Genomic DNA, 25,020 nt, shown 5'->3' on the forward strand with positions numbered 1-25,020 from the left:
TGCAACACAGTCGTTCTATCATTATACGGAAGCCTCGCCACCTTTTTTAAAGAATGAACAGAATGACGGAGTACTCCCCCCACCTTTTTACGTTTTGACACATTATCTCCTTCTGACCTCTTTGTCTCTGCACTAACTGTCACTTGCTTCCCTTTCCTTCTAGATGAAGAAACAATACCGACATCACCATGGACCTGATCACATAACCACTCCATGCTCCACGGTCCAGACATTGAAGACCTCCCTGCCCCCGATGGACAAGAACCCGTTCGCTTTCTATGCTGCACATTCTCCTTTCGAACTTCCACCGGCATCAAAAAAGGATGATAGATGGTTCTTCCATTCACTCTTTCAAAAAAAAAAAAAAAAAAGATGGTTCTTCCATTCACATTTGCTTGCATAAATTTGTTTAATTTAGATTTTGGTAGAATTGGTTTTTAAAAGATTGATATTAAACGAATTGAGTTTAAAAAGATTGTAATTGCTAAAATTGATTTGTCTTTTGGAAATTAAGTTGAGTAAGGGAATTTGTCGGCAACATAATAAAACTAACCATTTTTTATTTATTTAGACGTGACTTCAACTATATGATCGATCACTCATTAACTTCTTTAACTTGTAACTAGAACAGTCGAGTTACCCGGATCCCCATAATAAGCTAATCATTTATGAGTGAAGTGGTAAATACAAAAATAATTAATGGATAAAAAAGTAATTATCATTTTACTGCAGATCCTACATATTTCTCATAACACTCAACATTAGTCTTTAAATAAATAATTTATTTGAACAGTAAAATTGACTACTCTTGTAGCCATAAAGAATTCAACGAATCCCACCCTAAAAAAAAAAAAAAAAAAATTCTACCTAGATAGTACTACACAAAATCAATTATCCACGGTCATAAAGTGCAAAATTTCTAACCAAACACAAACACAGATCTGAATTGGATAGAAGGTGGTTCTTGTTTGGTATTTAATGTTGGTTGTACGTATCAATATGAGAAGATGTGAGTGATAAATTAATACAATGCAACTTGCTACTAGATGGTTAAATCATATGTAATACGACAAAATAGAAAAGGGCCCTTTCACTTTTATGAAAGCCAAACCAATCTCTTAGGGTATGTTTGGATGACCAAAGAAAGTGAAAGGAAAGAATGAGAAAGGAAAGATTGTTTAAGGAAAGAAAAAGAGTAGAAAGTGAGAGGATTGTTTGGGTTGTTTGATACAAAAGAAAGTGGGATAGAAAGTTGAAGGAAAGAAAAACATACATTTGGTAATTGACATAAATACCCTTAAACAAAAATAGTAGTATTTTAATTGTTTTGGAAAAAATAGCATTATTTATTATATATAAACAATAAACAATTGAAGAAAAAGTTAAGAGGGGGAATTATTTAAATAAAGAAAAAGTTAGCGGTAGTATTGAAGAAAAAAAATACTGTAAAAGTTGGGTGGGGCATTTAAGATATTTTAAACAAAGCACATGCATTCCGCAACCTTTCCGTGCCCATGTGGGGAGAAAGTTTTCCAACGTGGGTCCCACCAATATTCTTTCCTTCCTTCATCTTTCTATAGGGTTCCAAACAACTGAAAGCCTTTCTTTCCATCCCCTTTCTTTCCTTATCACAATCTTTCCATGGAAACAAACACAGCCTTAGGGTAGTTAGCTGAGAGGGATATAAATATGACTGCAAGGTGTATAGTCGTGTCTATAACCAAAATATTAATTCCAAAGAGGTATCAAAATAATGGGAACTTTGGAGATAGATCATCTAAAGAATATGAGAGAATATTTTAGGAGTGGAAAAACAAAAGAAGCATCTTGGAGAGAATCACAACTAAAAGGGTTGCGTCGTTTCCTAGTGGAAAAAGAGAATGATATCTTCATGGCCCTCATGCAAGATTTAGGGAAACATCGTCTTGAAGCTTTTAGAGACGAGGTATTTATTTCTAAACTCTCTACATATATATAATTTCTTCAAGATATGTAGACATATTTTCCAATCCAAGGAATTTATTTATTTTTTGGTAAGGTTTTCAACCAAATGATCCGTACACACATATATATGGTTCATGAGGACAAAACTATCTAGTTAGTTAGGAAATAAGATATATAACAACATGGATATCCTATATAAAAAAAGATATCCATAAAGTAACCATTAATAAAAAGTTGTGCACCTTCATCTATAGAGAATAAAACACTATTTAAGGTGAGATTAGTGTTCCCTATAATCTATATGGATCAATGCTTGAAAATGGTTTAAAACTCAAACAATATAACCACGTTCAAGTAAAAGCTCATTTATTTGTCCATGAAAAAGTTAAGAAAAATAAATATTAGAGATTCAAATTTCAACTTACATCTGTTTTCCATTATTTTTGTTAAAGCGACACCAATCAAGTCTGTGTCTTAATTTAAGGACATAGCAAATGACCTATGAATTGAACTTGTCGGTCTTCATTAAAGTTTTGAACGATTTTGAAGCATTGAAATAACATAGATCACATGAGACTTTCTCATCTAGCATTTACACGAGAATAGTTAGGGCCCGCATAACTTTGCTTGACAAACCCTTGGCCTTTGTTTATCTCTAATTTATTACTTTTTTCTTTTCAAAATGCATGTCATAATCAACCATTTCACACATGTTAATGCACAACTTTGACTGTTAATATATTTAATTATCTAAAGTAAAAAATTATAAAAATTTAATATTTTGAATATATTTATCGAGACAAATTCAAACAACATCTTACATGCTAATATTTGTATTAAAGTTTAATATATGATCTATTAGTCTATTTAAATAAGTACTTTAAAATAAGTTTGTTTTTTCATTTATTTTGTAAAGAGTCTAACGACAAAACTCACACACACTAAATGACTCAGAAGTGTGGTGCTTAAATCGGCGCTTCAAGATTTGTTAGGTATATTTGCACTTAAAGATTTGTCAAGTATATCTGCAGTCTTTTACCATTTGTGATGTTTAAATTTTATCTAGGAAACACTAATTTTTCTATTGTTTTTATATGAACTAAGTAATATTAAATAAAAATTTACGAAATAAAATTTATGTGATCCACCAATATCATACTATCCACCTCGTCTCCCCAAATAAAATTTGAGAAATGATATTTGTATAACCATTTTTTTACAATCTCTCTCTCTCTCTCTCTCTCTCTCTCTCCCTCCCTCTCCCCCCCCCCCCCCCCCCCCCCCCCCCCCCCATCTCTATTTTTTTTGTCCAATAAGAAGAGTGAAAAAAATTGTTACGAAAGTTGTTGAGAAATAGCTGTACAAATATTATTCCTCATGCTATAAACCATATATACAACCAAACAAAACAATTATAGTAGAAAAAAGATATAGTTTATTAGTGACATCTTTTTACAAAAAAGAGTATATCTCCTAAAAATAAACGGTATTTAGTGAAAAAGTTAAATCATTTTTTTAAGGAAATTTAAACAATTCATAGTTTATTAAGATATATGCTACAAACCATACAACCAAACAAAACGATTTTAGGAGAAAAAAGATATAGTTTATTAGTGACATCACTTTACAAAAAAGAGTATATCTCCTAAAAATAAACGGTATTTAGTGGAAAAGTTAAATAATTTTTTTAAGGAAAGTTAAACAATTCATAGTTTATTAAGATATATGCTAAAAACCATACAACCAAACAAAACGATTTTAGTAGAAAAAAGATATAGTTTTTTTTTTGACAAAAGAAAAAAGATATAGTTTATTAGTGACATCTTTTTACAAAAAAGAGTATATCTCCTAAAAATAAACGGAATTTAGAGGAAAAGTTAAATCATTTTTAAGGAAAGTTAAAAAATTCATAGTTTATTAAGATAAAAAAAATATATTTTATTTATTTGAAGAAGTAAAATTTAGTAATAAATGTTGGCTAGTTGAATAAGATTAACTCCATTGAAGCGATCCTACAAAAAATGTAAAAGCATAATAGATATTTTTCACAAAAAATAAACAATATTCATTTGATAGAGTATATCGGTAGGAGTTGGGGTTCAAACCTAAGATTCTCCACTTATTCACGTTTAGAGGTAAATTTATAGTCAATATACTACTTGACCAAAAAAGATCGAATATATCAATATAAAAGCAAATTTGCTAAAAGCAATAACGATAAATCTGCGAACAAACTCACAATATTCATGTTATTACATAAAACGACAAAATACATATATCCGGAATAATCATTGCTTTAGACTTGTAACGTTGATGACATCAAAATCATTATCCGAATCTGCACTAGATCGAAGTGATCTAACGGTCTAAATCAAACAAATCGAAGTGATCTAACAGTCTGAATCGAACAAACACCGTTATAAGGCGGAAAAGCAAAACAACGCCACTGCACAACGACGAACAAAAGTTACAAATGTATTGTTCTCATTATATACTTTCTAATTACTAAATCCATTCACAGATAGGAACGTTAGTGAAGACCTTAAATCTCGCATTAAAGTGTCTGAAAGATTGGATGTCAAGCAAGAAGGTATGATCTATGTAAAACTAACGTGAAGAAAATATGTATATGTGAAGCCACTAATAACGAAATAATTTACTTTGATATAGGCTCCACTACCTGCAATAGCATTGCTTTCAAGTGCAGAAATTGTTCATGAGCCTCTGGGTGTCGTTCTCATTATTTCATCTTGGAATTTGCCCTTTGGTGAGTTAATTATATACTAAGATGCTTGTTGCTTTGAACTCAAATCACATTCATTCAATTACTAGAAAAAGTTGGAACAACGGCAAAAATTTAGAGACGGAAAATTTACTGACCAAATTTATTTTTTCCGCCTCTAATTTTTTTCGTTATTCTGTTAGAGTCTTCATAAATTTGGTCTAGTAACATAATATTATGTAACCAATAAAAAAACACAGGATTGTCTTTGGAGCCACTGATAGGAGCTATAGCTGCTGGAAACGCAGCAGTGTTAAAACCTTCAGAGTTGTCTCCTGCATGTTCCTCTCTACTTGCTTCTGGCATTGCCACTTACTTGGACAATAAAGCCATTAAGGTTATCCAAGGGGGACCACAGGAATCCGACCAATTATTACAGCAAAAATGGGACAAAATCTTCTTTACAGGTCAACATTACCCAAATATTTTTCATCGCCACTTTTAGATTTTGAGCAGATTTTAAATTGCAGTCACGGTAACGGTGACATTCATGTTTTAATGTGGCCTCAATTGCAACCGCGCTGTAGTTTTGGCAATATCAAAAACTATTATGAAGCAGTGCAAATTATGGCCGCGGACCTTTATTTAAAGCCTGGTTATGAGTCTCTTGTCACAATTTTTGATGAGTTTTTTTCTTATTGTAAAAACTAATATCAGGTAGTGCACGAGTGGGGAGCATTGTGATGTCAGCAGCTGCGAAGCACCTGACCCCTGTAACACTGGAGTTGGGTGGAAAATGCCCGGCAGTAGTGGACTCACTTTCATCTTCTTGGGATTTAGAGGTGAGTTAATTCATTTTCATTTTTCACTATAGTAGCGTCCCAATTCTTGATAACACGCTCGAGCGTAGCAGAATGTGCAAGAGCATACACTTCAGGTGTAAACTTGTAAACTAAATTGTAATATTTAAATAAAGCTCTATTGTTGTGCCTTTTAGGTTTCTAAGTTAGTAGTCTAGTCCATCGGGTTTTACTATATATTTGTTTGTAACCTTTATTATGTCATGCCGTTGTAATCTTATGAAGCCCTAGCCGTTACTGTTGTTGTGTTATTCCTTCTTCTATTTGATTCTCTATATCGTTAACATCTATTACCTTAATTTATCGGATAAAAGAAAACAACGGTAACAAACTTGTTGGAGATGTATGCATAATTGTCCCACAAGTTACATTTGATTAAGTTGGTTGATTCTAATTATCAATGTAACAATTTCTGGTGATTATAAGGTGGCTGTGAAGCGAATTCTTGTGGGAAAATATGGAACTTGTGCTGGTCAAGCATGCATAGCAATTGACTATGTCATCGTCGAAAAGAGTTGCTGTTCAAAACTGGTACATCTCTTAAATTCAAGTATTCAAGTTCACTGTTATGTAAGTTTTTGATTATACTTACTCTTGTTTTGTTTTATTTTATTTTATAAGGTGGAATTGATGAAGGTGTGGATCAAGAAAATGTTTGGAGACAACCCACAACATTCCAACACTATAGCAAGGATAGTTAATAAACAACACTTAACTAGATTAAAGAAACTTCTTGATGATCAAAATGTTCAAGAATCTGTTGTTTATGGTGGCTCAATTGACGAAGAAAACTTGTAAATAACACCCTGCCTTTCACATACTAATATTCCTAAATTCCTATCACCAAAAAAAACAACATGTGCTCAAATATGTGCAGATTTATTGAGCCAACAATCTTGGTGGATCCCCCACTTGATGCAGCAATAATGTTAGATGAAGTTTTTGGCCCACTACTTCCAATTATTACTGTAAGTTTCATTGCATAAATAATGACACTAATGACTATTTTACAAATGTCTGGTATGGATCTTGACGTTACAAAATCAAACTCTTTCGACTTAGTTTTACCACATGCTTATATCTATCTTTTCTCTCACTTAAGTTCCCTTTATTTTATCTTTTGCATAATAATTTGCAGGTGGAGAATATTGAGGACAGTATTGAATTCATAAGCTCTAGGCCTAAACCTCTTGCTCTTTATGTTTTCACCAAAAACCAAACATTGCAGAACAGAATGATATCTGAAACATCATCTGGCAGTGTTACTTTCAATGATGCAATTCTACAAGTAGAACTTTACACACTTCAATTTTTCACATACCACTTTATATTAATGTTCAAATACATAACTTAATGTGCATAATTTGTTGTTTACAGTATGCAGCAGATAGTCTACCATTTGGTGGAGTAGGTGGAAGTGGATTTGGCATGTACCATGGGAAATTCTCCTTTGACACATTCAGTCACCAAAAAGCAATTGTTAGAAGAAGTTTCTTAACTGATTTTTGGTATAGATATCCACCATGGACTGCAAATAAGTTTCAACTACTTGAGGTCTCTTATAATTATGATTATTTGGGATTGGTCCTTGTTATTCTTGGATTAAAGAGACCATCAAAACGCCAGATCTTGCCTTGTTAGTTAATTAGCGGGTGCTGTATGTTAGTATTATTATATATCTTAAAATCTTAATATTTATGAGTTTGCAACTCTTATATAGGTTGATATGTTTTCGGTATTTTTGCGCAACTATGCATACTAATTATGTGTTTTAACTTGATTTATCCTTTATATAATAAGAAATTTTAGAGATTTTATATGATTATTCGCCTAATGTACAAAGCCTCTATTTTCGAACCGATCAATGATTAGTTTTCTTTTTTGCTTATCCTCAATTTTCTCAAAGGAGAAGTGAGATAAAAAACAATTGCAAGAAAATTTCCAACTGATTTGTGAGATTGCTCATGTTCGTTGTGGGCTCAGTAAAAGCGTATGTCATGTACAAGTAGCATCAAAATAGAAAAATGCAAACACAAGATTGACAGAGTGTACATCATCTGCAACACAAATCACAAAACAGATGTATGAGAAAAGAACAAATCACAGTGTGCTTGAACAAATTTCTTTTGAATTACTTGTTCGCGATGATTATGTTAGTCTTTAAGATATTATGATATTTAATACACTTGGCAATTAATTTCCTTGATATATGATTTTTTATATTAGAAAATATAAAAAGGTAGGAAAGCCTTGAGTTACTGATGTATTGTCATGAAAATCTTAGTAGCATCGTGAACTTAAGGCTCGTCATTATCTAATTGTTACTATGAACTCGAGGCTAATAACATACGGAGCAAATCAATAACTTACTAACACCATCAGAACTCAAACCGAAGTTGATAACCAAAGCAGCTATTATGTGGTTAGTGTTAGTAAGTTTCTGTACATGAGATTCCATCTTAATTTATTCTCCATGTGACCTTTTCTGAATTACTTTCTTTTATTGTGAACTAATAATATTGCTTTTGTTAGTTCAAAGTTTTTAATGGGGTTATACTAAACCACCACTAGTAGACAATGGCGGTTAAAATTGCCATTGTCATTATTTACAAAACCAACCGCCATTTTTTACATGTCTTTTAGTAGTGTCTGATTTGATTTATGAGACTTGTGATGTTTGTGTTAGTTCTAGTTATAGGGGTTGAGATTACATGCCTCTCTTGATTGAAAGATCTCAATACTAATATTTCATTTTTGTTAACTGAAGTGGTAATTGAATACACTACACCACAATTAGGATTTTGTAACAGTTGAAAAATGCAACTAAATCAAGAAAAATGTTACTAAATAAGTTTAGTAACATTTGTCCAATTGTTGGGTAAAGCCCATGTTACTAAATATCTTCAGTAACATTTTATGTATTTTTAGTAACATTCAAAAAATGCAATTTTAAAAATGGATTTTGACATAGAATTGAAACAAAGACTTATTCAAACCAATTGTTCTGATATACCTCTATTTATATGGTTTCAATATATATTTATTTTGTGCATATGAATAATAACAAGCATTGATTAGATTCAAATAACTCAATAGTAATTATTTGGTATGCAATTTTCTGTGTTGATCTTAGTGATATGAAGGAAGAAAAATGTATCAATAGTTTTTATGAATTAGCACCAAACATGCACAATTGCACTTGAACCAAAATAAGGCTCTTAATTCATTGTAGAGTATATAATTTTTTTACTAACAAAAGCTTCAATACAAATCAACCACAACAATGTTGAACATAATTCATAGAAAAAATTTCAAATAACTATAGCCGGAAGCTTAATACACGGGAGGAGGGGGTGAGTTATATAGGTATGGATGATATGGAGGAGGCGATGGAGATGGTGGAGATGGAGACTTGTAAATATAAGGAGGTGGTGGTGAAGCTGACAGAGGTGGAGGTGACTTATACACATAGGGTGGAGGAGGTGAAGGAGATGGCGGTGGTCGAGATTTGTAAACATATGGAGGAGGAGGTGAAGGAGATGGTGGAGGTGGAGATTTGTAGATGTATGGAGGAGGTGGTGAAGGAGAAGGAGGAGGAGGGGACTTGTAAACATATGGAGGGGGTGGTGAAGGAGATGGAGGTGGTGGTGACTTATAGATATATGAAGGTGGTGGGGATGGAGACGGTGGAGGTGGTGACTTGTAAACATATGGTGGAGGGGGTGAAGGTGATGGTGGGGGTGGAGACTTGAAAATATATGGAGGTGGTGGGGAAGGGGATGGAGGTGGTGGCGACTTATAAATATACGGTGGGGGAGGAGAGGGTGATGGTGGAGGAGGATACTTGTATATGTATGGTGGAGGGGGTGAAGGCGACGGTGGTGGAGGGGACTTATAAACATATGGAGGTGGTGGAGATGGGGATGGTGGAGGTGGTGACTTGTAGACATATAGAGGAGGTGGTGAAGGTGATGGAGGTGGTGGTGAGTTGTAAACATATGGCGGGGGAGGTGATGGTGATGGTGGAGGAGGCGACTTGTATACATATGGAGGTGGTGGTGAAGGAGAAGGTGGTGGTGGACTCTTATAGACGTATGGTGGGGGAGGTGATGGAGTTGGAGGAGGTGGTGACTTGTAGACATATGGAGGAGGAGGTGAAGGGGATGGAGGTGGTGGCGACTTATAAACATATGGTGGGCGTGGTGAGAGAGATGGTGGAGGAGGAGACTTGTAGATATATGGAGGTGGAGGTGAGGGAGATGGTGGGGGTGGACTCTTATAGACGTATGGTGGTGGAGGTGAAGGTGATGGAGGAGGTGGTGACTTATAAAACATAAGGTGGGGGTGGTGAGGGAGATGGTGGAGGGGGTGACTTGTAGACATATGGAGGTGGAGGTGAGGGAGATGGTGGTGGAGGACTCTTATAGACATATAGCGGGGGAGGGGAGGGGAAGGTGATGGAAGAGGTAGGGACTTGTACACATATGGAGGAGGTGGAGAGGGAGATGGTGGTGGAGGAGACTTATAGACATACGGTGGTGTTAGTGATGGAGATGGTGGAGGTGGAGATTTATAGGAATAAGGTGGGTACTCGTTGACATAGGGAGGTGGTGGCGATAGAGATGATGGAGGTGGGGACTTGTAGTAATATGGAGGTGATTTGAAATAATATGGTGGCTGTTGTCCATGACTTGGTGGTGTCGGTTGTTTGGTTGGCCACCATAGTAAGGCTTATAATCATCAGCTGCGACACTCCATGCAATTACGCAAAATATTGCATAGATGAGTTGAGGCAAGTGCCTCAACCCTACTGAAGTTCCCATCTTCTCTAAGTGTGTGTATTCTTGTAGTCAGTCACTTAGAAGAGTGTATTACTATACAAAATGTTATTGCTTATGTTTGTATTGTAACTCTTTATATAGTGTTGCCCAAGCTTGGACTATAAGATTTCTTAATTTCTCAAATGTATTATGACAACCTGGCTTAATGTTTTAAATTATTTTTTATATCAAGGACGGTGTTCTTCCTATACTTTTGCTATTTGTTCATATCATTTTGTATTTTGAAACTTGATGTATTGTGGTTTTTAATTGAATGAGTTAATGTTTTCTACAAACGAGCATGAACAAAGTCAATGAAGATAGTAGGTGATGAATACAAGGTAACGCTGAATGAGTTAGTTTCTAGATATGAACACCAAATCTCTGTGAAAACGCGTTAGAGCTGAGGTTGTTCTGTTTTTATCCTTTGGATTTTAGAGAGAAGAACTGGCAAGCATGATTGAGAACATTTTTGAGAACATGAAGTGTGAAATATAATTAAAATGGTAATGTATTCATTTTTAAAGTTACACCAACTTCATGTACGTTTTGCTTATGCGATGTGATGCACTATTTTTGGTTGTCTGATGTATTTGATCCAAATTTAGATTTGTTATATGAGAAATGATACTTTAACATCAACTATGATCATAAATTAAATAGTATGTGGTTGGCGTAGTTTAGTTGATGGTTAATGACACAAAAATGTGCCGCAACAACTCACTAACCATTATAAAGTAGAATTTTTTTTTTTGTCAAGTAACTTAATGGTTAGAAATTCTCTTTGTAAGAAGAATAAGTGGGGTGTCTGAAGTTCGAACTCTGATCCCTGCATATATTATGTAATATCCCTACCAATTGAACTAAGCTCACGAAAACATTATACACCACAATTAACCACATTTTGAGTGTTAATAACTACAATTTTTTTAATTTATCTTTGAATACATAGCGAGGTTAATAAATATGATGTATATTTAAACAATTGAAAATCATGTTTATTTGAAAAGCCAAGGATAAAAACAAGACAACCTTAGCAAGAGAAAATTTTGAATATTAACTATGATTGTGAACTTAATTTTAATGCTTTTAATTAATAGATAGGTGTATATTTGAATAGTTGAAAATCATAGTTAATATTCAAAAATCAAAATTGTGTGGTTAACTACGTTTAGTTGATGGCTAACGAATTGCTAAATTCACCATCTATTAAACATTGTTAACTGCATATTTAAAATATGTTAACAATCTATTTTGTTATCAAAATTTAATGTCAAATGTGTATCCAAATGACACAACTTACGGGGCTGTATGCAAACATATCTCTGAATTATAAAAAGCAAAATTAACTTTGATTATTACTACTATTATTTTTGAGCCACCTATTGTCGGTGAACTAATAAACTACTTCAGCTTAATCATATGGTACCTCTTTTTTTTTTTTGACAAATAATCGTATGGTACTTTATATAATGACAAATGGTTATATGCACCAAAGGGAAACTTCCTAATGGCTTAAAAAAAATCAATTAACTTGGTGTATATAACTATATATGGTTTTCTCAAAAAATAACTAAATATGGTTACTCTGTCCCAGTCACCCTAACTACATGTTTATACTTATAATTATATTCTTGTAATCACTGTCATAGTGTCATTATCATTGTCATTGTAGAAAACCTTTAGCCCCTTCTTTCTCAAACAACCATGAGTTCTTAATAATTTTTTTTCTAAGTTCCACCATGAGTTCAACGGTGGAAAGCTTTGAAATATTTTTTTATTTATTTACTTAGTTCTCTATTTATTTATTTATTTATGGCGTACTTGTAATATGATTATATTCATTATTTATTGGGTTTATCTGCTTTAGCAAGACAAAAAATATACCTTAATGATGTTAATCTTTTTAATATTTCAGTTAGTCGCTAATCAAATTCATCCTGTCTGGTGCGAGCTTATAAAATAATACTCATTCCGTTAATTATTATAATTTGGTTTTTTAAGGATAAAATAATTTAGCTTATTTGGATAAAAAAAACATAATTATAAAAAATAATACGATGGCAAATAAAACTGTGGTAAAAATAAATATGTGAGACAAATTCAACACCATCAACAAATTAAACAACATAATTAACAAATTCAGAATCATAATTAATTAATAGTTGAAACAAACTATTTCATTTCATTTAATAAAATATCATGAATACAATAAGGTAGTTTAGTGAAGTAGCGGAAACTAACATAAATGTGTCAATCCTTACACGTCTGTAGACAACCTCGTTAACTTGTCTTCTAATAAACTCTACCTTCAAGTTTCTAACGAAGGATGAGAATGTACTTATGCATTCTCTAATAATAGCCCCTAAATCAGAATAAACTCTACCTTCAAGTTTCTAAAGAAGGATGAGAATGTACTTATGCATTCTCTAATGATAGCCCCTAAATCAGATACATAGCTCCTAACACTATGGAAACTATCCACAACTCCTTTGGAATCTAGCTCCCATTATCATAACTTATAAACCAACATTAAACAAATCTCAAAATTGTACCAAACAAAAATCTCAAAATAAAAGAAATCCATCAACATCAAACAAATAAAAAAAATAAATCAAAAACCAAAACATACCCAAAAACATAAAATAAGCCTCAAAGTAAATCCACCAACATAATTTTTCTAGTCAATCAACCATGTAAATTAACCCAAGGCAATAATCATCTATTAGGATATTATTCAAAAAAAAAAAAACATCTATTAGGATAGTAAAGTGGGCCGTCAGCCACATGTTTAAGCCCGCCAAAAAACAAGACAAAATGAGCTGAATCAATTTAGGTAACCGAGTCCAACACTTCGACTCAATCTGTAAAAAATAGAGGACTAAACGGGTCAGTCCGACGAATCAGACCCATTTTGCTACCTCTATCTCTGCATGCATATTTGAAATATATGATAATTATCTAAACAAAGAACGTAGCAGATAGTATCAAATTAAACATGAGAGAGGACGTGATTTAGGTACATCCTCTTTCTAAACAATGTCTGAGACAACCTTCTAAAGAATATGTTCTTGTTTCACAGTTACTTTCTAAATAAGTAGCTACTTCATACATCTCATGACCAGGGTTTTTTTTACCCCCTTACATATCTTCAGTGGATTGTCAAATACAGTCAAGTCCACAATTTGACCGCAATCTATGACTTTCTGTCTTGCTTTTCTGTTTTGTCTTTGATTAACCTACAGTGACAAGAAAAACTGTAAGAAGTTAAAAAGGAAAGCTAGAATTACTCACAACACAAATCCAGTGTATAACTTACCGACTAGACTTCTCCACATACAAAGCAGCATACCTTTCTTGTCCATCCATGTACAATTCATCGATAAATTTTCGCAATTTCATGTTCGTTTTAATGACCTCTATTGTCAATGCAACTGGAACACGCCCCGATTGTTCCTCAATTATATCATCAATATTGAAGAATTCACTGACCTCTGTTCTCAGTTTCATGTATATTTTACTGACCTCTTTACATAATGGACCTGCAATATGCTCCGGTTGTTTCTCAATTATTGCATCCGTCTCCTCTTTCAACATAGCAGCGCGAACCTCGTTCTCAAATAGGGCAGTTATAAACAAGTCATGAACCTTTCTCAATGAATCCTGAAGAGACATGTCCTCTTCCAATTTGGCTGCAATCAATTCATCAATTTGCTGCAGCCACAAACAGTTTCTAGTAAGCAGTTAACAAAATAAGAAAAACCCATCCATTTACAGCCAAATTCAAGTTTACCGTTGCTTATTCTCTTATACACATAAAAATGATCATAAACATATAAATAAAACATATATATGTATGTCGCACCTCATTCTCGGAAATGTTGAACTTCATTTAGAGTAAAGTTTACCTCAATTTTGTTCCTGCACCCAATAATAAATATTTAGAATAATCTGATTTATGCACAATCTATTGGATATCAAGCCAAAAGCCTAGCAACACTATTGGATATCAGTTCATGAATCGTGATTATTATAAACCGATCCTAATCAATAATCATCCACAAGAACATCCACAGACTAATCAAACTTAAAACACTGCATGCTTATACTTAATAACCTATTCAACAAGTGACCTAACATATGAATTAGTTTATGTTAAAAAAGTATCCCAGGAGCATAGGTTTGTATAAACAAGTGACTACTTCAATACAGAGGGAATTAATCATTGGCAGAGCCATCTACTAACCAGGGGATTCAGTCGAACCCCCTCAACTTTTAAATTTACGCCCATTATCCTAAATCTAAATAGTGATTTGATGACCAAAATGATTAATAAAAGAGACATTTATGGATGTCTTTGCACTAATTAAGTCTAAATATACATCCATAAATCAGTATGACAGCGGAGTATACAATCAGGGATCAACTATGACTAATTGCTTAACATTGATAATACTTCATCTACTGATTTTTAAAAGTGATACTAAAATTTACAGTTTATCAAATAATAAAGTAATTCAAGTACAATGTAATTTTTTGAATATATATATATAATTTTTAAACAAAAAGAGGCAGCAAGGAAGCTACCTCCTTCAAAAGAGTCGACCCTATCAAACTGGAAACCCGATTCTCAGTAAAAATATGCCCCAAATAAAATAACAACGCAAAATTTTGTAAAAGAGCAAATCTTCTATTTAAATTATGGCAACCACATCTTCAATATCATCAACAAAATCAATATTTTCAGCAACAATATCATCTAAATGATCATTTTCGGTAGCATCAACATTATCCTCTATATTTTCAGTATTAACCACATTTTCAAGAATTTCATTTCTAACATAAACATTATCATCAACTTATAGTCAGGGTGTGTATGGATAAACACCTAATTTTAAGCTTATAGCATAAGTTCTCCTAAACATAAGCTGTCAATAGCATAGGTTCTATGGGAAAATATAAAATAAAGCTGTTTTAATAAGCTATATTGGAGAATGAATGAAAATAAGTTGAAAATAGCTTATGAACAATGTCAAAAGTTGTAAGTTCTACCAAACAGTCGTCTACTCAACCGTTTAACTTTCCTGATCTATGTTGTGAATCGCGCCGAATTGAAGGGGCGGATACGGCAGCCAGCGATGGAATCGCATACTCGTGCGCCGCCGTATCGAGAAAGGGGAAAGAAAATCCGAACAGAAAAAGAGAGAAGGGGAAACAAACAAACCTGGATGATGATGATGATGATGATTTTCTCACAACTCCAATTTGTTCAGAGGCGCCGAGCTACCGAGTTTTGTTGTTAGGTTTACCACTTAAAACGCGATTTTTGTTTTTACTTTTTGGAATGAAATCTTTTTTTATTTTATTTTCTTGTCAATAGTTCAATTCTATAATATTTTAAAAAAATAAACAAAAAGTTTATAATTAACTAGTTGCACAAAAGGTTTAAAAATTATTAATGGTGTTGTTTTTAATGAAATTTTGATTAAAACTAAATATATAAATGTTTGTTGCTTTCAAGTTATAACAAACCAAACTAACCATGATTATCTTTTTTTTGACAAATAACCATGATTATCTATTTCAATGACATCAACAATATAACAAAAAATATAATCTAATTTTTTTTAATGACACCAATAATTTTTATTATAGAAAAAATTATTTAAAGGTATAATTGAGATAATGAAAAAGTAGTATAAATATATTAATCTACTTTGTGACATTTTTAAAATTATAAAGGAAAAAAAACCATACATTGACAAAATAAACGATATTCATTCATTCAAATTGATAGAGTACATCGATACAATACAAATCCAAATTCGCTAAAAATAAAAAGGATGAATCTATGAACAAACTCACAACATCCATGTTAATAGCATAAAACTGCAAAGTACATATGCCTACAAATATGACTAATATGACTATATTCAAGTCTCCGGAATACCCATGTCTCCGGATCTGCAACGTTGTCGACGCCAAAGTCATTGTCATTGATCGGATCTGCACTTGCTCAAAGCTAATCTTTCAACCTGAATCAAATAAGCACCACACTAAGACGGGAAATCAAAAACACACCACACAAAGACGGGAAATCAAAACAAACAGAGTCGTTCAGAGACGACAAAATCACAAAAACAAATGAAAGAAAACAGAAAATATGTGAAATCACTTATTCAATTAGGTTAGAAGGAAAAACAACTCGGAGGCGTGATTTTTGGGTCAAAATTGACTCTAAATCACAAAATCACCCCAAGAAGAAGAAAAAGCGGTGACAGCTAGGGTTTGAGTCCTAAATCATCTAGGACTCAGGGAAAGATCTTCACGGAATAAAAGTGTACATTAATTATAGACCTTTGGATTAAAAACAATAAATGGTGGATATTTGGTGTCAACGAATCGGTTGACACTTGGTGTCAACGGATCCTAACTCATATATATATATATATATATATATATATATATATATATATATATCTTGTTTGTTACATTTTTTAAAATATTTAAATTTATTCTTATCTATTTGTTACTCCCTCCGTCCTAAAATATAAGCAAAAAAATCTCATTTTCTTTGTATCAAAATATAAGCAAAAAACACCAACTTTTATGTTATTATTTTGTTTTTTCAAACAAATCATCTTTTCCAATATAAAATTAAATGCATGTTGCATTCAATTTGTTTCTCTTTTTATTTTCTCCATAATTTTTAACCAATGAGAATTATTTTTACATCTTTCCATGAAACTTATTCCAAGGAGAACACAAAAAATTATACCTCAAATCACTAAGTATTGGTTTTCTTAATAAGTGTGAAATAGTGTTTTTTGCTTATAAAAAAAGACGGAGGGAGTATATGTCTTATTTGTATTGAAAATTGAGGGCATTTTTTTATAGAGAAAAAATCAGCCCAAAAAAGCTGAAAGGGATTATTTTCTTTATATATAGTATAGATAAAGGGAAATGATATACAAAAAAAAAAAACTATAAATAGTACAATGAAAAAAATAATGAAGTGTGTCCCGTGAGCATAACTCAGTTGACAGGTGTTAATACCAAAAATAAAATATTTCGACATGCTGCATAGTGCAAAGGGATTTCGACCAAGAGCATACAGACTTTGACATACCACAATTTCGACTGAGTGATTTAATGTGTTGCATGCATATGGTTTTCGACCAAAGATAATCAGAATAATCTGAAGTTACAATTAAAGTGCATGGAAGTTATTTTCTAGTGTCTTTCAATTATACCAAGTATAGGAAGTTATTTATACTTTCCCCTTCCCTTTTCCTGAAGTCCTTCCCTCCCCTCCTAAACACCCAAACAGAGTCTAATAGGTTTATTGGATCATTGGATACTTTGTAGAGTTGCTAGACAATAGCCAGGGTTTTTTTTGTATTATAAAATGGTAGGAAAGCCTCGAGTTCATGATTTAACGGTTAGGTATGGTAATGACTAATGAGAGTCCTAGTATCATCATGAGCTCAAGGCTTGTAATAAGCACATTGTTACTACAAGTACAAGCTCATACCTAAACACATGGAGCAAAACATGAGCTTACTAACACTATCAGAACCCAAATCAAAGTAGATGAGAAGATAGGTGCTTATCTGATTCATTAGCTCTAGAAGTACTACTCTGTGGTTTTTAGTTTTCATAGTGTAGAAAAGTTCCTGTTTTTTGCATATCTGATTCGTTAGCTCTACAATTCAAGGATGATGGCCTCTCAATTTATTCTTCATGTGACCTTTCCCTTTGAGCTATCGGAATTAGGCTTAATTAATCATTTGGTCCCTTAACTTATTTTTGGATTTAAATTTGGTCCCCTAACTTTAAATTGTCTCAATTTGGTCCCTTAAGGATCTCTCCGTTTACCAAAGTGGTCCCTTCCGTTAATTTTTGTTCAAAACCGTTAAGATTCATCTTCCTCCTTCATCAACTTCATCCTTAAACCCAGAAAATTCATCATCTTCATAACCTAACCCAGAAAAATTAATTAAATTCATCAGAAAACTCAAAAAACAAAAAAAATCAAAAATAAAACCCAAAATATTACAAACAAGCTGAAAAACCATCATGATTATTTCATACAAATTACAACAACAACAAATGCAAATTTTGTAAAATTAATTTGAAGATGAAAAAGAAGAAGAAGACGATTGAAGGTCCTTTCAATTCTTCATCTTTTACTATCTCAACTTGTTTCAAACACATCTCTCAATGTCATCTCAAATCTACCCAAAAGCAAACTTTTCATTCAAATTGAACGAAGAATTACGAAGGAAGAAGATACAGTTGTGACAGTGATGAATGGAAGGATGAAAACGAGAGAGTGAATAAAGTAGGGATTAGTTTTGTTTGCCGGAAGATAAAAAAAGAAATTAGAGGAAGAGGAACAAACTTAAATAAGATAATCCTCCCTTCGAATTCAGCAATTCAATCATGTTACTCTTCTTAAATCCTTCCGCATCAGACAAAGGCAATTCAAAAAATCCAAATCCAAATCCAAAACCAAAACCTTAGTTTCACAATTTGATTTGAAAATGAACGAATCAAAGACGAAGAAGCAGCGATTACGGATGGTGTTTTTCCAGCTATCTTGGTCTTTTTTGGACAGAGAAGTTTTAGAAAAAATGGTGGAATGGAAGAGAAAGAGTTTAGCAAGCATGATAGAAGAAGAAGAAGAAAACGGTGACTTTTCGTGAATTGTTTGGAAGGAAGAAGGGATAAGTTATTAGATCTATTTTTCTGGGTTGTTGTTGTTGATGAATTTGTGGATTGAGAAGAGAAGAGAAGGGAATTTTCTCGGTTGTTGTTGTTGTTTGGAAGGAATTTGTGGATTGAGAAGAGAAGACTGAAGCTATCTTGGTCTTTTTCTGGGTTTTATTTTTGATTTTTTTTGTTTTTTGAGTTTTCTGATGAATTTAATTAATTTTTCTGGGTTAGGTTATGAAGATGATGAATTTTCTGAGTTTAAGGATGAAGTTGATGAAGGAGGAAGATGAATCTTAACGGTTTTGAACAAAAATTAACGGAAGGGACCACTTTGGTAAACGGAAAGATACTTAAGGGACCAAATTGAGACAGTTTAAAGTTAGGGGACCAAATTTAAATCCAAAAATAAGTTAAGGGACCAAAGAATTAATTAAGTCTCGGAATTACTTAAAGTCAACTCCTTTTTAACCTGCGTGTTTGGATAGGCTCATAGGCTTATCTTAAAAATTCCAAGTTCATTATGTTTCGTTTGGCAGTCTCGAGAGGAGGGAATGAAAGGGCTTTGGGGGGAAGGGAGGAGAGGGAAAGAGAGATAAATTTCACAGTTTATTTAAGGCTTTGTTTGGGAGTTTCGAGGGGAAGGGAGGGGAGGGTTTTGGGGGGTTGGAAATAAATAGAAAAATGGACAAAAAATTCACATTTTTTAAAAAAACAGTCTTTTAGAGAATGATAAACTAATACTTATGATTAATATACTTTTAATTTTAAGAATATTATAACAACATAGATTGAATTTGAAAAATTCATATAAACCCTCCATAACCCCCCAAAACCCTCACCCAATACAATTTTTGAGTTCCCCCAAATGAGGGGTGTTTTATTATGAGTAAAAAATTAACCTCCAAAGCCCTCTCCTCGAGTAAAAAATTAACCTCCAAAGCCCTCTCCTCCTAATGTCTTCTATTTCTTCCACTTGCTCCTTCCTTTTTTCCAAAACCCTCCCCTCCCCTCCCCTCCAAACTCCCAAACAAAGCCTAAGTGTTTTTGTAGAGAATGAAAAAGGACATGCTTATGTTTAATGTATTTTATATAGTTTTAATTTTGAGAGTATTATAAAAGAGAAATGATATTTAAACAACCATTTTTGACAACTTTTGTGACAACTTTCTCTCTCATACTCACATTATGTTTTTTTTTTCTCTCTCTCTATTGCTTTGATTTTTGTGTCAATCCCTCATTTTCTTTGGAGAAATGATATTTTGACAACCACTTTTGACAACTTTTGGACAACTTTCTCTCTCATACTCACATGATGTTGTTATCCTCTCGCTTCCTTTTTCTCTCTCCATTGTTTTTGACCAATAAGAAGTGAGAAAAACAAGGTTGTCAACAAAGTTGTCATCAAATGGATGTCAAAATATAAGTTTGGATGTCACAAAGGTTGTCATAAAAATAGATGTTCAAATAACACAACTCATTATAAAAAGATGGAAATGGTTTGAATAATTTTTTAAGCTCTATAAAGTCCTCTTGCAGTACATTTTGAGTTCTCCCATATTAGGGGGAGAACTAGCATAAGATGCGCACGTCCTAACAAGTCTATGGACAACCTCATTAGCTTGTCTTCTAATAAACTCTACCTTCAAGTTTGTAGAGAAGGATGAGAATGCACTTATGCGTTCTCTAATGATAGCTCTTAAATCAGATACATCACTCTTAAATACTATGGAAACTATCCCCACAACTCGTTTGGAATCTAGCTCCCACTATCATAACTTGTAAACCAACAACATTGAGCGAATCTCAAAGTTGTACAAAATAAAAATCTCAAAATAAAAGAAATTCATCAACATCAAACAAATAAAAAAATAATTCAAAAACCAAAACATACCCAAAAACATAAAATAAGCCTCAAAGTAAATCCACCAACATAATTTTTCTAGTCAATCAACCATGTAAATTAATTCAAAGCAATAATCATCTATTAGGATAGTAAAGTGGACCGTCCACCACGCTTAAGCCCGCCAAAAAACGAGACGAAACAAGCTAAAACAATTTAGGTAACCAAGTCCAACACTTCGACTCGCATGCATATTTGAAATATATGATAATTATCTAAACAAAGAACGTCGCAGGAACGTAGCAGATAGTATCAAATTAAACATGAGAGGACGTGATTTAGGTACATCCTCTTTCCAAACAAATATCTCAGAGAACCTTCTAAAGAATATGTTCTTGTTTCACAGTTACTTTCTAAATAGGTAGCTACTTCTTACATCTCATGACCAGTCCACAATTTAACCACTATCTATTTGAAAAAACACAGTGCTTCGCCTAATTTCCCCATATCTATGGCTTTCTGTCTTGCTTTTCTGTTTTGTCTTTGATTAGCCTACAGTGACAAGAAAAACTGTAAGAAGTCAAAAGGGAAAACAAGAATTACTCACAACACAAATCCAGTGTATAACTTACCCACTAGACTTCTCCACATACAAAGCAGCAAACCTTTCTTGTCCATCCATGTACAATTCATTGACAAATTTTTGCAATTTCATGTACGATTTAATGATCTCTATTTTCAATGCACCTGGAATATGATCCGTCTCTTCCTCAAAAAATTTATCAATATTGTACAATTCACTGACCTCTTTTCTCGCTTTCATGTACATTTTAGTGACCTCTTTACATAATGGACCTGCAAGATGCTCCGGTTGTTCCGCAATTAATGCATCCATCTCCTCTTTCAAAATAGTAGCGTAAACCTCGTTCTCTTTTAGGGTTTTTATAAACAAGTCATTAACCTTTCTCAATGAATCCTGAAGAGACATATCCTCTTCCAATTCGGCTGCAATCAATTCATCAATTTGCTGCAGCCACAAACAGTTTCTAGTAAGCAGCAAAATAAGAAAAACCCATCCATTTACAGCCAAATTCAAGTTTACCGTTTGCTTATTCTCTTCTACACATTTATCATTTTCCTAAGAAACATTTTTTTTTCAAAAGCAGGTAAAAATGATCATAAACATATAAATAAAACATATATGTATGTCGCACCTTTTTCTTGGACTTCTCGGAAATGTTGAACTTCATTTAGAGTAAAGTTTACCTCAATTTTGTTCCTACACCCAATAATAAATAAATATTTAGAATAATCTGATTTATGCACAATCAATTGGATATCAAGCCAAAAGCCTAGCAACACTATTGGATATCAGTTCATGAATCGTGATTATTATAAACCGATCCTAATCAATAATCATCCACAAGAACATCCACAGACTAATCAAACTTAAAACACTGCATGCTTATACTTAATAACCTATTCAACAAGTGACCTAACATATGAATTAGTTTATGTTAAAAAGTATCCCAGGAGCACAGGCTTGTATAAACAAGTGACTACTTCAATACAGAGGGAATTAATCATTAGCAATCATTGGCAGAGCCATCTACTAACCAGGGGATTCAGTCGAACCCCCTCAACTTTTAAATTTACACGCATTATCCTAAATCTAAATAGTGATTTGATGACCAAAATGATTAATAAAAGAGACATTTATGGATGTCTTTGCACTAATTAAATCTAAATATGACAGCGGAGTATACAATCAGGGATCAACTATGATTAATTGCTTAACATTGATAATACTTCATCTACTGATTTTTAAAAGTGATAAATACTAAAATTTACAGTTTATCAAATAATAAAGTAATTCAAGTACAATGTAATAGAGTTGACCCTATCAAACTGGAGACCCGACTCTAAGTAAAAATATGCCCCAAATAAAATAACAATGCAAAATTTTGTAAAAGAACAAATCTTCTATTTAAATTATGGCAACCACATCTTCAATATCATCAACAAAATCAATATTTTCAGCAACAATATCATCTAAATGATCATTTTCGGTAGCATCAACATTATCCTCTATATTTTCAGTATTAACCACATTTTCAAGAATTTCATTTCTAACATAAACATTATCATCAACTTATAGTCAGGGTGTGTATGGATAAACACCTAATTTTAAGCTTATAGCATAAGTTCTCCTAAACATAAGCTGTCAATAGCATAGGTTCTATGGGAAAATATAAAATAAAGCTGTTTTAATAAGCTATATTGGAGAATGAATGAAAATAAGTTGAAAATAGCTTATGAACAATGTCAAAAGTTGTAAGTTCTACCAAACAGTCGTCTACTCAACCGTTTAACTTTCCTGATCTATGTTGTGAATCGCGCCGAATTGAAGGGGCGGATACGGCAGCCAGCGATGGAATCGCATACTCGTGCGCCGCCGTATCGAGAAAGGGGAAAGAAAATCCGAACAGAAAAAGAGAGAAGGGGAAACAAACAAACCTGGATGATGATGATGATGATGATTTTCTCACAACTCCAATTTGTTCAGAGGCGCCGAGCTACCGAGTTTTGTTGTTAGGTTTACCACTTAAAACGCGATTTTTGTTTTTACTTTTTGGAATGAATTCTTTTTTATTTTATTTTTTTTGTAAATAGTTCAATTCCATAATATTTTATAAAAATAAACAAAAACTTTATAATTAACTAGTTGCGTAAAGGTTTAAAAATTATTAATGGTTTTTTTTTTTTTTTTTATGAAATTTTGATTAAAACTAAATATATAAATGTTTGTTGCTTTCAAGTTATAACAAACCAAACTAATCATGATTATCTATTTTAAAGGTATAATTGAGATAATGAAAAAGTAAGTATAAATATATTAATCTACTTTGTTACATTTTTAAATTATAAAGGAAAAAAACCATACATACATATATATATATATATATATATATATATATATATATTGACAAAATAAACGACATTCATTCATTCAAATTGATAGAGTACATCGATACAATACAAATCCAAATTCGCTAAAAACAAAAAGGATGAATCTATGAACAAACTCACAACATCCATGTTAATAGCATAAAACTGCAAAGTACATATGCCTACAAATATGACTATATTCAAGTCTCCGGAATACCCATGTCTCCGGATCTGCAACGTTGTCGACGCCAAAGTCATTGTCATTGATCGGATCTGCACTTGCTCAAAGCTAATCTTTCAACCTGAATCAAATAAGCACCGCACTAAGACGGGAAATCAAAAACACACCACACAAAGACACAAAGACGGGAAATTAAAACAAGCTCTCATTTGCTAAAGAACTACTTCTAAAATCTTTAGTTTGATTTTTTTTAACAAATCTTTTGTTTGATAATAGTTGTTTGTTCCCCAAGCTCTCATTGTCATTACCTTTACTACTTATTAAAACATTTAAGTGGAGCTCACATGTACATCTCATTTATTTATAATATTCTAATGTTAATAGTTTATAAAAACTCAATTCCTTCAAGTTAACACCTAAAAAAATTACTAATTGAATTCAACCTATAACTTTATATCATCAAATTTTAACATTAACCTAGGGCGCCTCTACAAACATCTCCTCTCAATTGCAACTTTGTTAGTGTGCTCCCTTAATGGAAGTACTATTTTGATATCAATGCTTATTGGTAAGATACCTGGTGATGGTGTTACACAGTGTATGGCATATGTGTTTCTTCTATCAATCGAATGAGTTACGTGTATAGGGCTATAGGCTACCTTCCTAACATGTTAATATGTTATTTTTGCAGCTGTTGTTGATGGTTTATGCTTTTAATCTCTCTTTTTTCTTCTTCTTTGGTTTAGGTTTCATTATAAACTCGTTGTTGATGGTTTATGCTTTTAATCTCTCTTTTTTCTTCTTCTTTGGTTTAGGTTTCATTATAAACTCATATGGTAATGTTTCTATTTGTTTTACACGGACCACATTGGTTACATGGAAATACTTTTCATTGCAAATACCAGAAAGAGTTCCACTCCTTCCATATGAATGGTTATGGATGCTCACAACAAGTGTTGTCTCTAGTAGCTTCCAAGTTCAAACCA

At 32.8% G+C, this 25,020-nt stretch overlaps 4 protein-coding genes across 5 annotated transcripts; 1 reads left to right on the forward strand and 3 right to left on the reverse strand.

Moving 5' to 3' along the window:
* The first annotated feature begins 1,716 nt into the window (after positions 1-1,716).
* LOC146930742 (aldehyde dehydrogenase family 3 member F1-like) lies at positions 1,717-7,351 on the forward strand. Its single transcript, XM_085702221.1, has 10 exons — positions 1,717-1,945; positions 4,466-4,534; positions 4,615-4,711; positions 4,927-5,133; positions 5,384-5,508; positions 5,953-6,057; positions 6,148-6,320; positions 6,404-6,494; positions 6,665-6,814; positions 6,904-7,351. Exons 1-10 carry the CDS (start codon positions 1,754-1,756, stop codon positions 7,165-7,167), a joined length of 1,473 nt encoding a protein of 490 aa, XP_085558347.1. The 5' UTR covers positions 1,717-1,753; the 3' UTR covers positions 7,168-7,351.
* A 1,374-nt stretch (positions 7,352-8,725) lies between these two features.
* LOC146930743 (uncharacterized) lies at positions 8,726-10,411 on the reverse strand. Its single transcript, XM_085702222.1, has one exon. The coding sequence runs from the start codon at positions 9,955-9,957 to the stop codon at positions 8,860-8,862; it is 1,098 nt and encodes a 365-aa protein (XP_085558348.1). The 5' UTR covers positions 9,958-10,411; the 3' UTR covers positions 8,726-8,859.
* A 2,766-nt stretch (positions 10,412-13,177) lies between these two features.
* On the reverse strand, positions 13,178-23,443 carry LOC146930744 (uncharacterized). Of its 2 annotated transcripts, XM_085702226.1 has the most exons (5): positions 23,425-23,443; positions 15,571-15,591; positions 14,212-14,267; positions 13,666-14,060; positions 13,178-13,585 (listed from the first exon to the last, which is right to left on the reverse strand). In XM_085702226.1, the coding sequence occupies exons 3-5, from the start codon at positions 14,236-14,238 to the stop codon at positions 13,543-13,545; spliced, it is 465 nt and encodes a 154-aa protein (XP_085558352.1). In that variant the 5' UTR covers positions 14,239-14,267; positions 15,571-15,591; positions 23,425-23,443; the 3' UTR covers positions 13,178-13,542. The 2 variants fall into 2 exon arrangements, with proteins under 2 accessions (XP_085558352.1, XP_085558350.1); XM_085702224.1 differs by lacking the exon at positions 23,425-23,443 and having other exon boundaries at positions 15,571-15,696.
* On the reverse strand, positions 21,196-23,535 carry LOC146930745 (uncharacterized). The gene is made up of 4 exons (XM_085702223.1): positions 23,422-23,535; positions 22,119-22,183; positions 21,537-21,931; positions 21,196-21,456 (listed from the first exon to the last, which is right to left on the reverse strand). The coding sequence occupies exons 2-4, from the start codon at positions 22,152-22,154 to the stop codon at positions 21,414-21,416; spliced, it is 474 nt and encodes a 157-aa protein (XP_085558349.1). The 5' UTR covers positions 22,155-22,183; positions 23,422-23,535; the 3' UTR covers positions 21,196-21,413.
* Between the last annotated feature and the right edge of the window lie 1,485 nt (positions 23,536-25,020).

Source organism: Medicago sativa, chromosome 4, assembly GCF_051527215.1.
Source record: "Medicago sativa cultivar Bolivia chromosome 4, Bolivia_mono, whole genome shotgun sequence".
Taxonomy (NCBI): Eukaryota; Viridiplantae; Streptophyta; class Magnoliopsida; order Fabales; family Fabaceae; genus Medicago; species Medicago sativa.

Excerpts from the sequence above, each read along its gene's own strand:
- LOC146930742 (XM_085702221.1), top strand. The coding sequence starts at position 1,754 with ATGGGAACTTTGGAGATAGATCATCTAAAGAATATGAGAGAATATTTT. Across the intron at positions 6,321-6,403 it reads TCAATTGACGAAGAAAACTT|ATTTATTGAGCCAACAATCT; the intron begins GTAAATAACACC and ends AAATATGTGCAG. Across the intron at positions 6,815-6,903 it reads TCAATGATGCAATTCTACAA|TATGCAGCAGATAGTCTACC; the intron begins GTAGAACTTTAC and ends TGTTGTTTACAG.
- LOC146930743 (XM_085702222.1), bottom strand. The coding sequence starts at position 9,957 with ATGTCTATAAGAGTCCTCCACCACCATCTCCCTCACCTCCACCTCCAT.
- LOC146930744 (XM_085702226.1), bottom strand. The coding sequence starts at position 14,238 with ATGAAGTTCAACATTTCCGAGAATGAG. Across the intron at positions 14,061-14,211 it reads TCAACATTTCCGAGAATGAG|CAAATTGATGAATTGATTGC; the intron begins GTGCGACATACA and ends TTGTGGCTGCAG. Across the intron at positions 13,586-13,665 it reads TATGTGGAGAAGTCTAGTCG|GTTAATCAAAGACAAAACAG; the intron begins GTAAGTTATACA and ends TTGTCACTGTAG.
- LOC146930745 (XM_085702223.1), bottom strand. The coding sequence starts at position 22,154 with ATGAAGTTCAACATTTCCGAGAAGTCCAAGAAAAAG. Across the intron at positions 21,932-22,118 it reads CCGAGAAGTCCAAGAAAAAG|CAAATTGATGAATTGATTGC; the intron begins GTGCGACATACA and ends TTGTGGCTGCAG. Across the intron at positions 21,457-21,536 it reads TATGTGGAGAAGTCTAGTGG|GCTAATCAAAGACAAAACAG; the intron begins GTAAGTTATACA and ends TTGTCACTGTAG.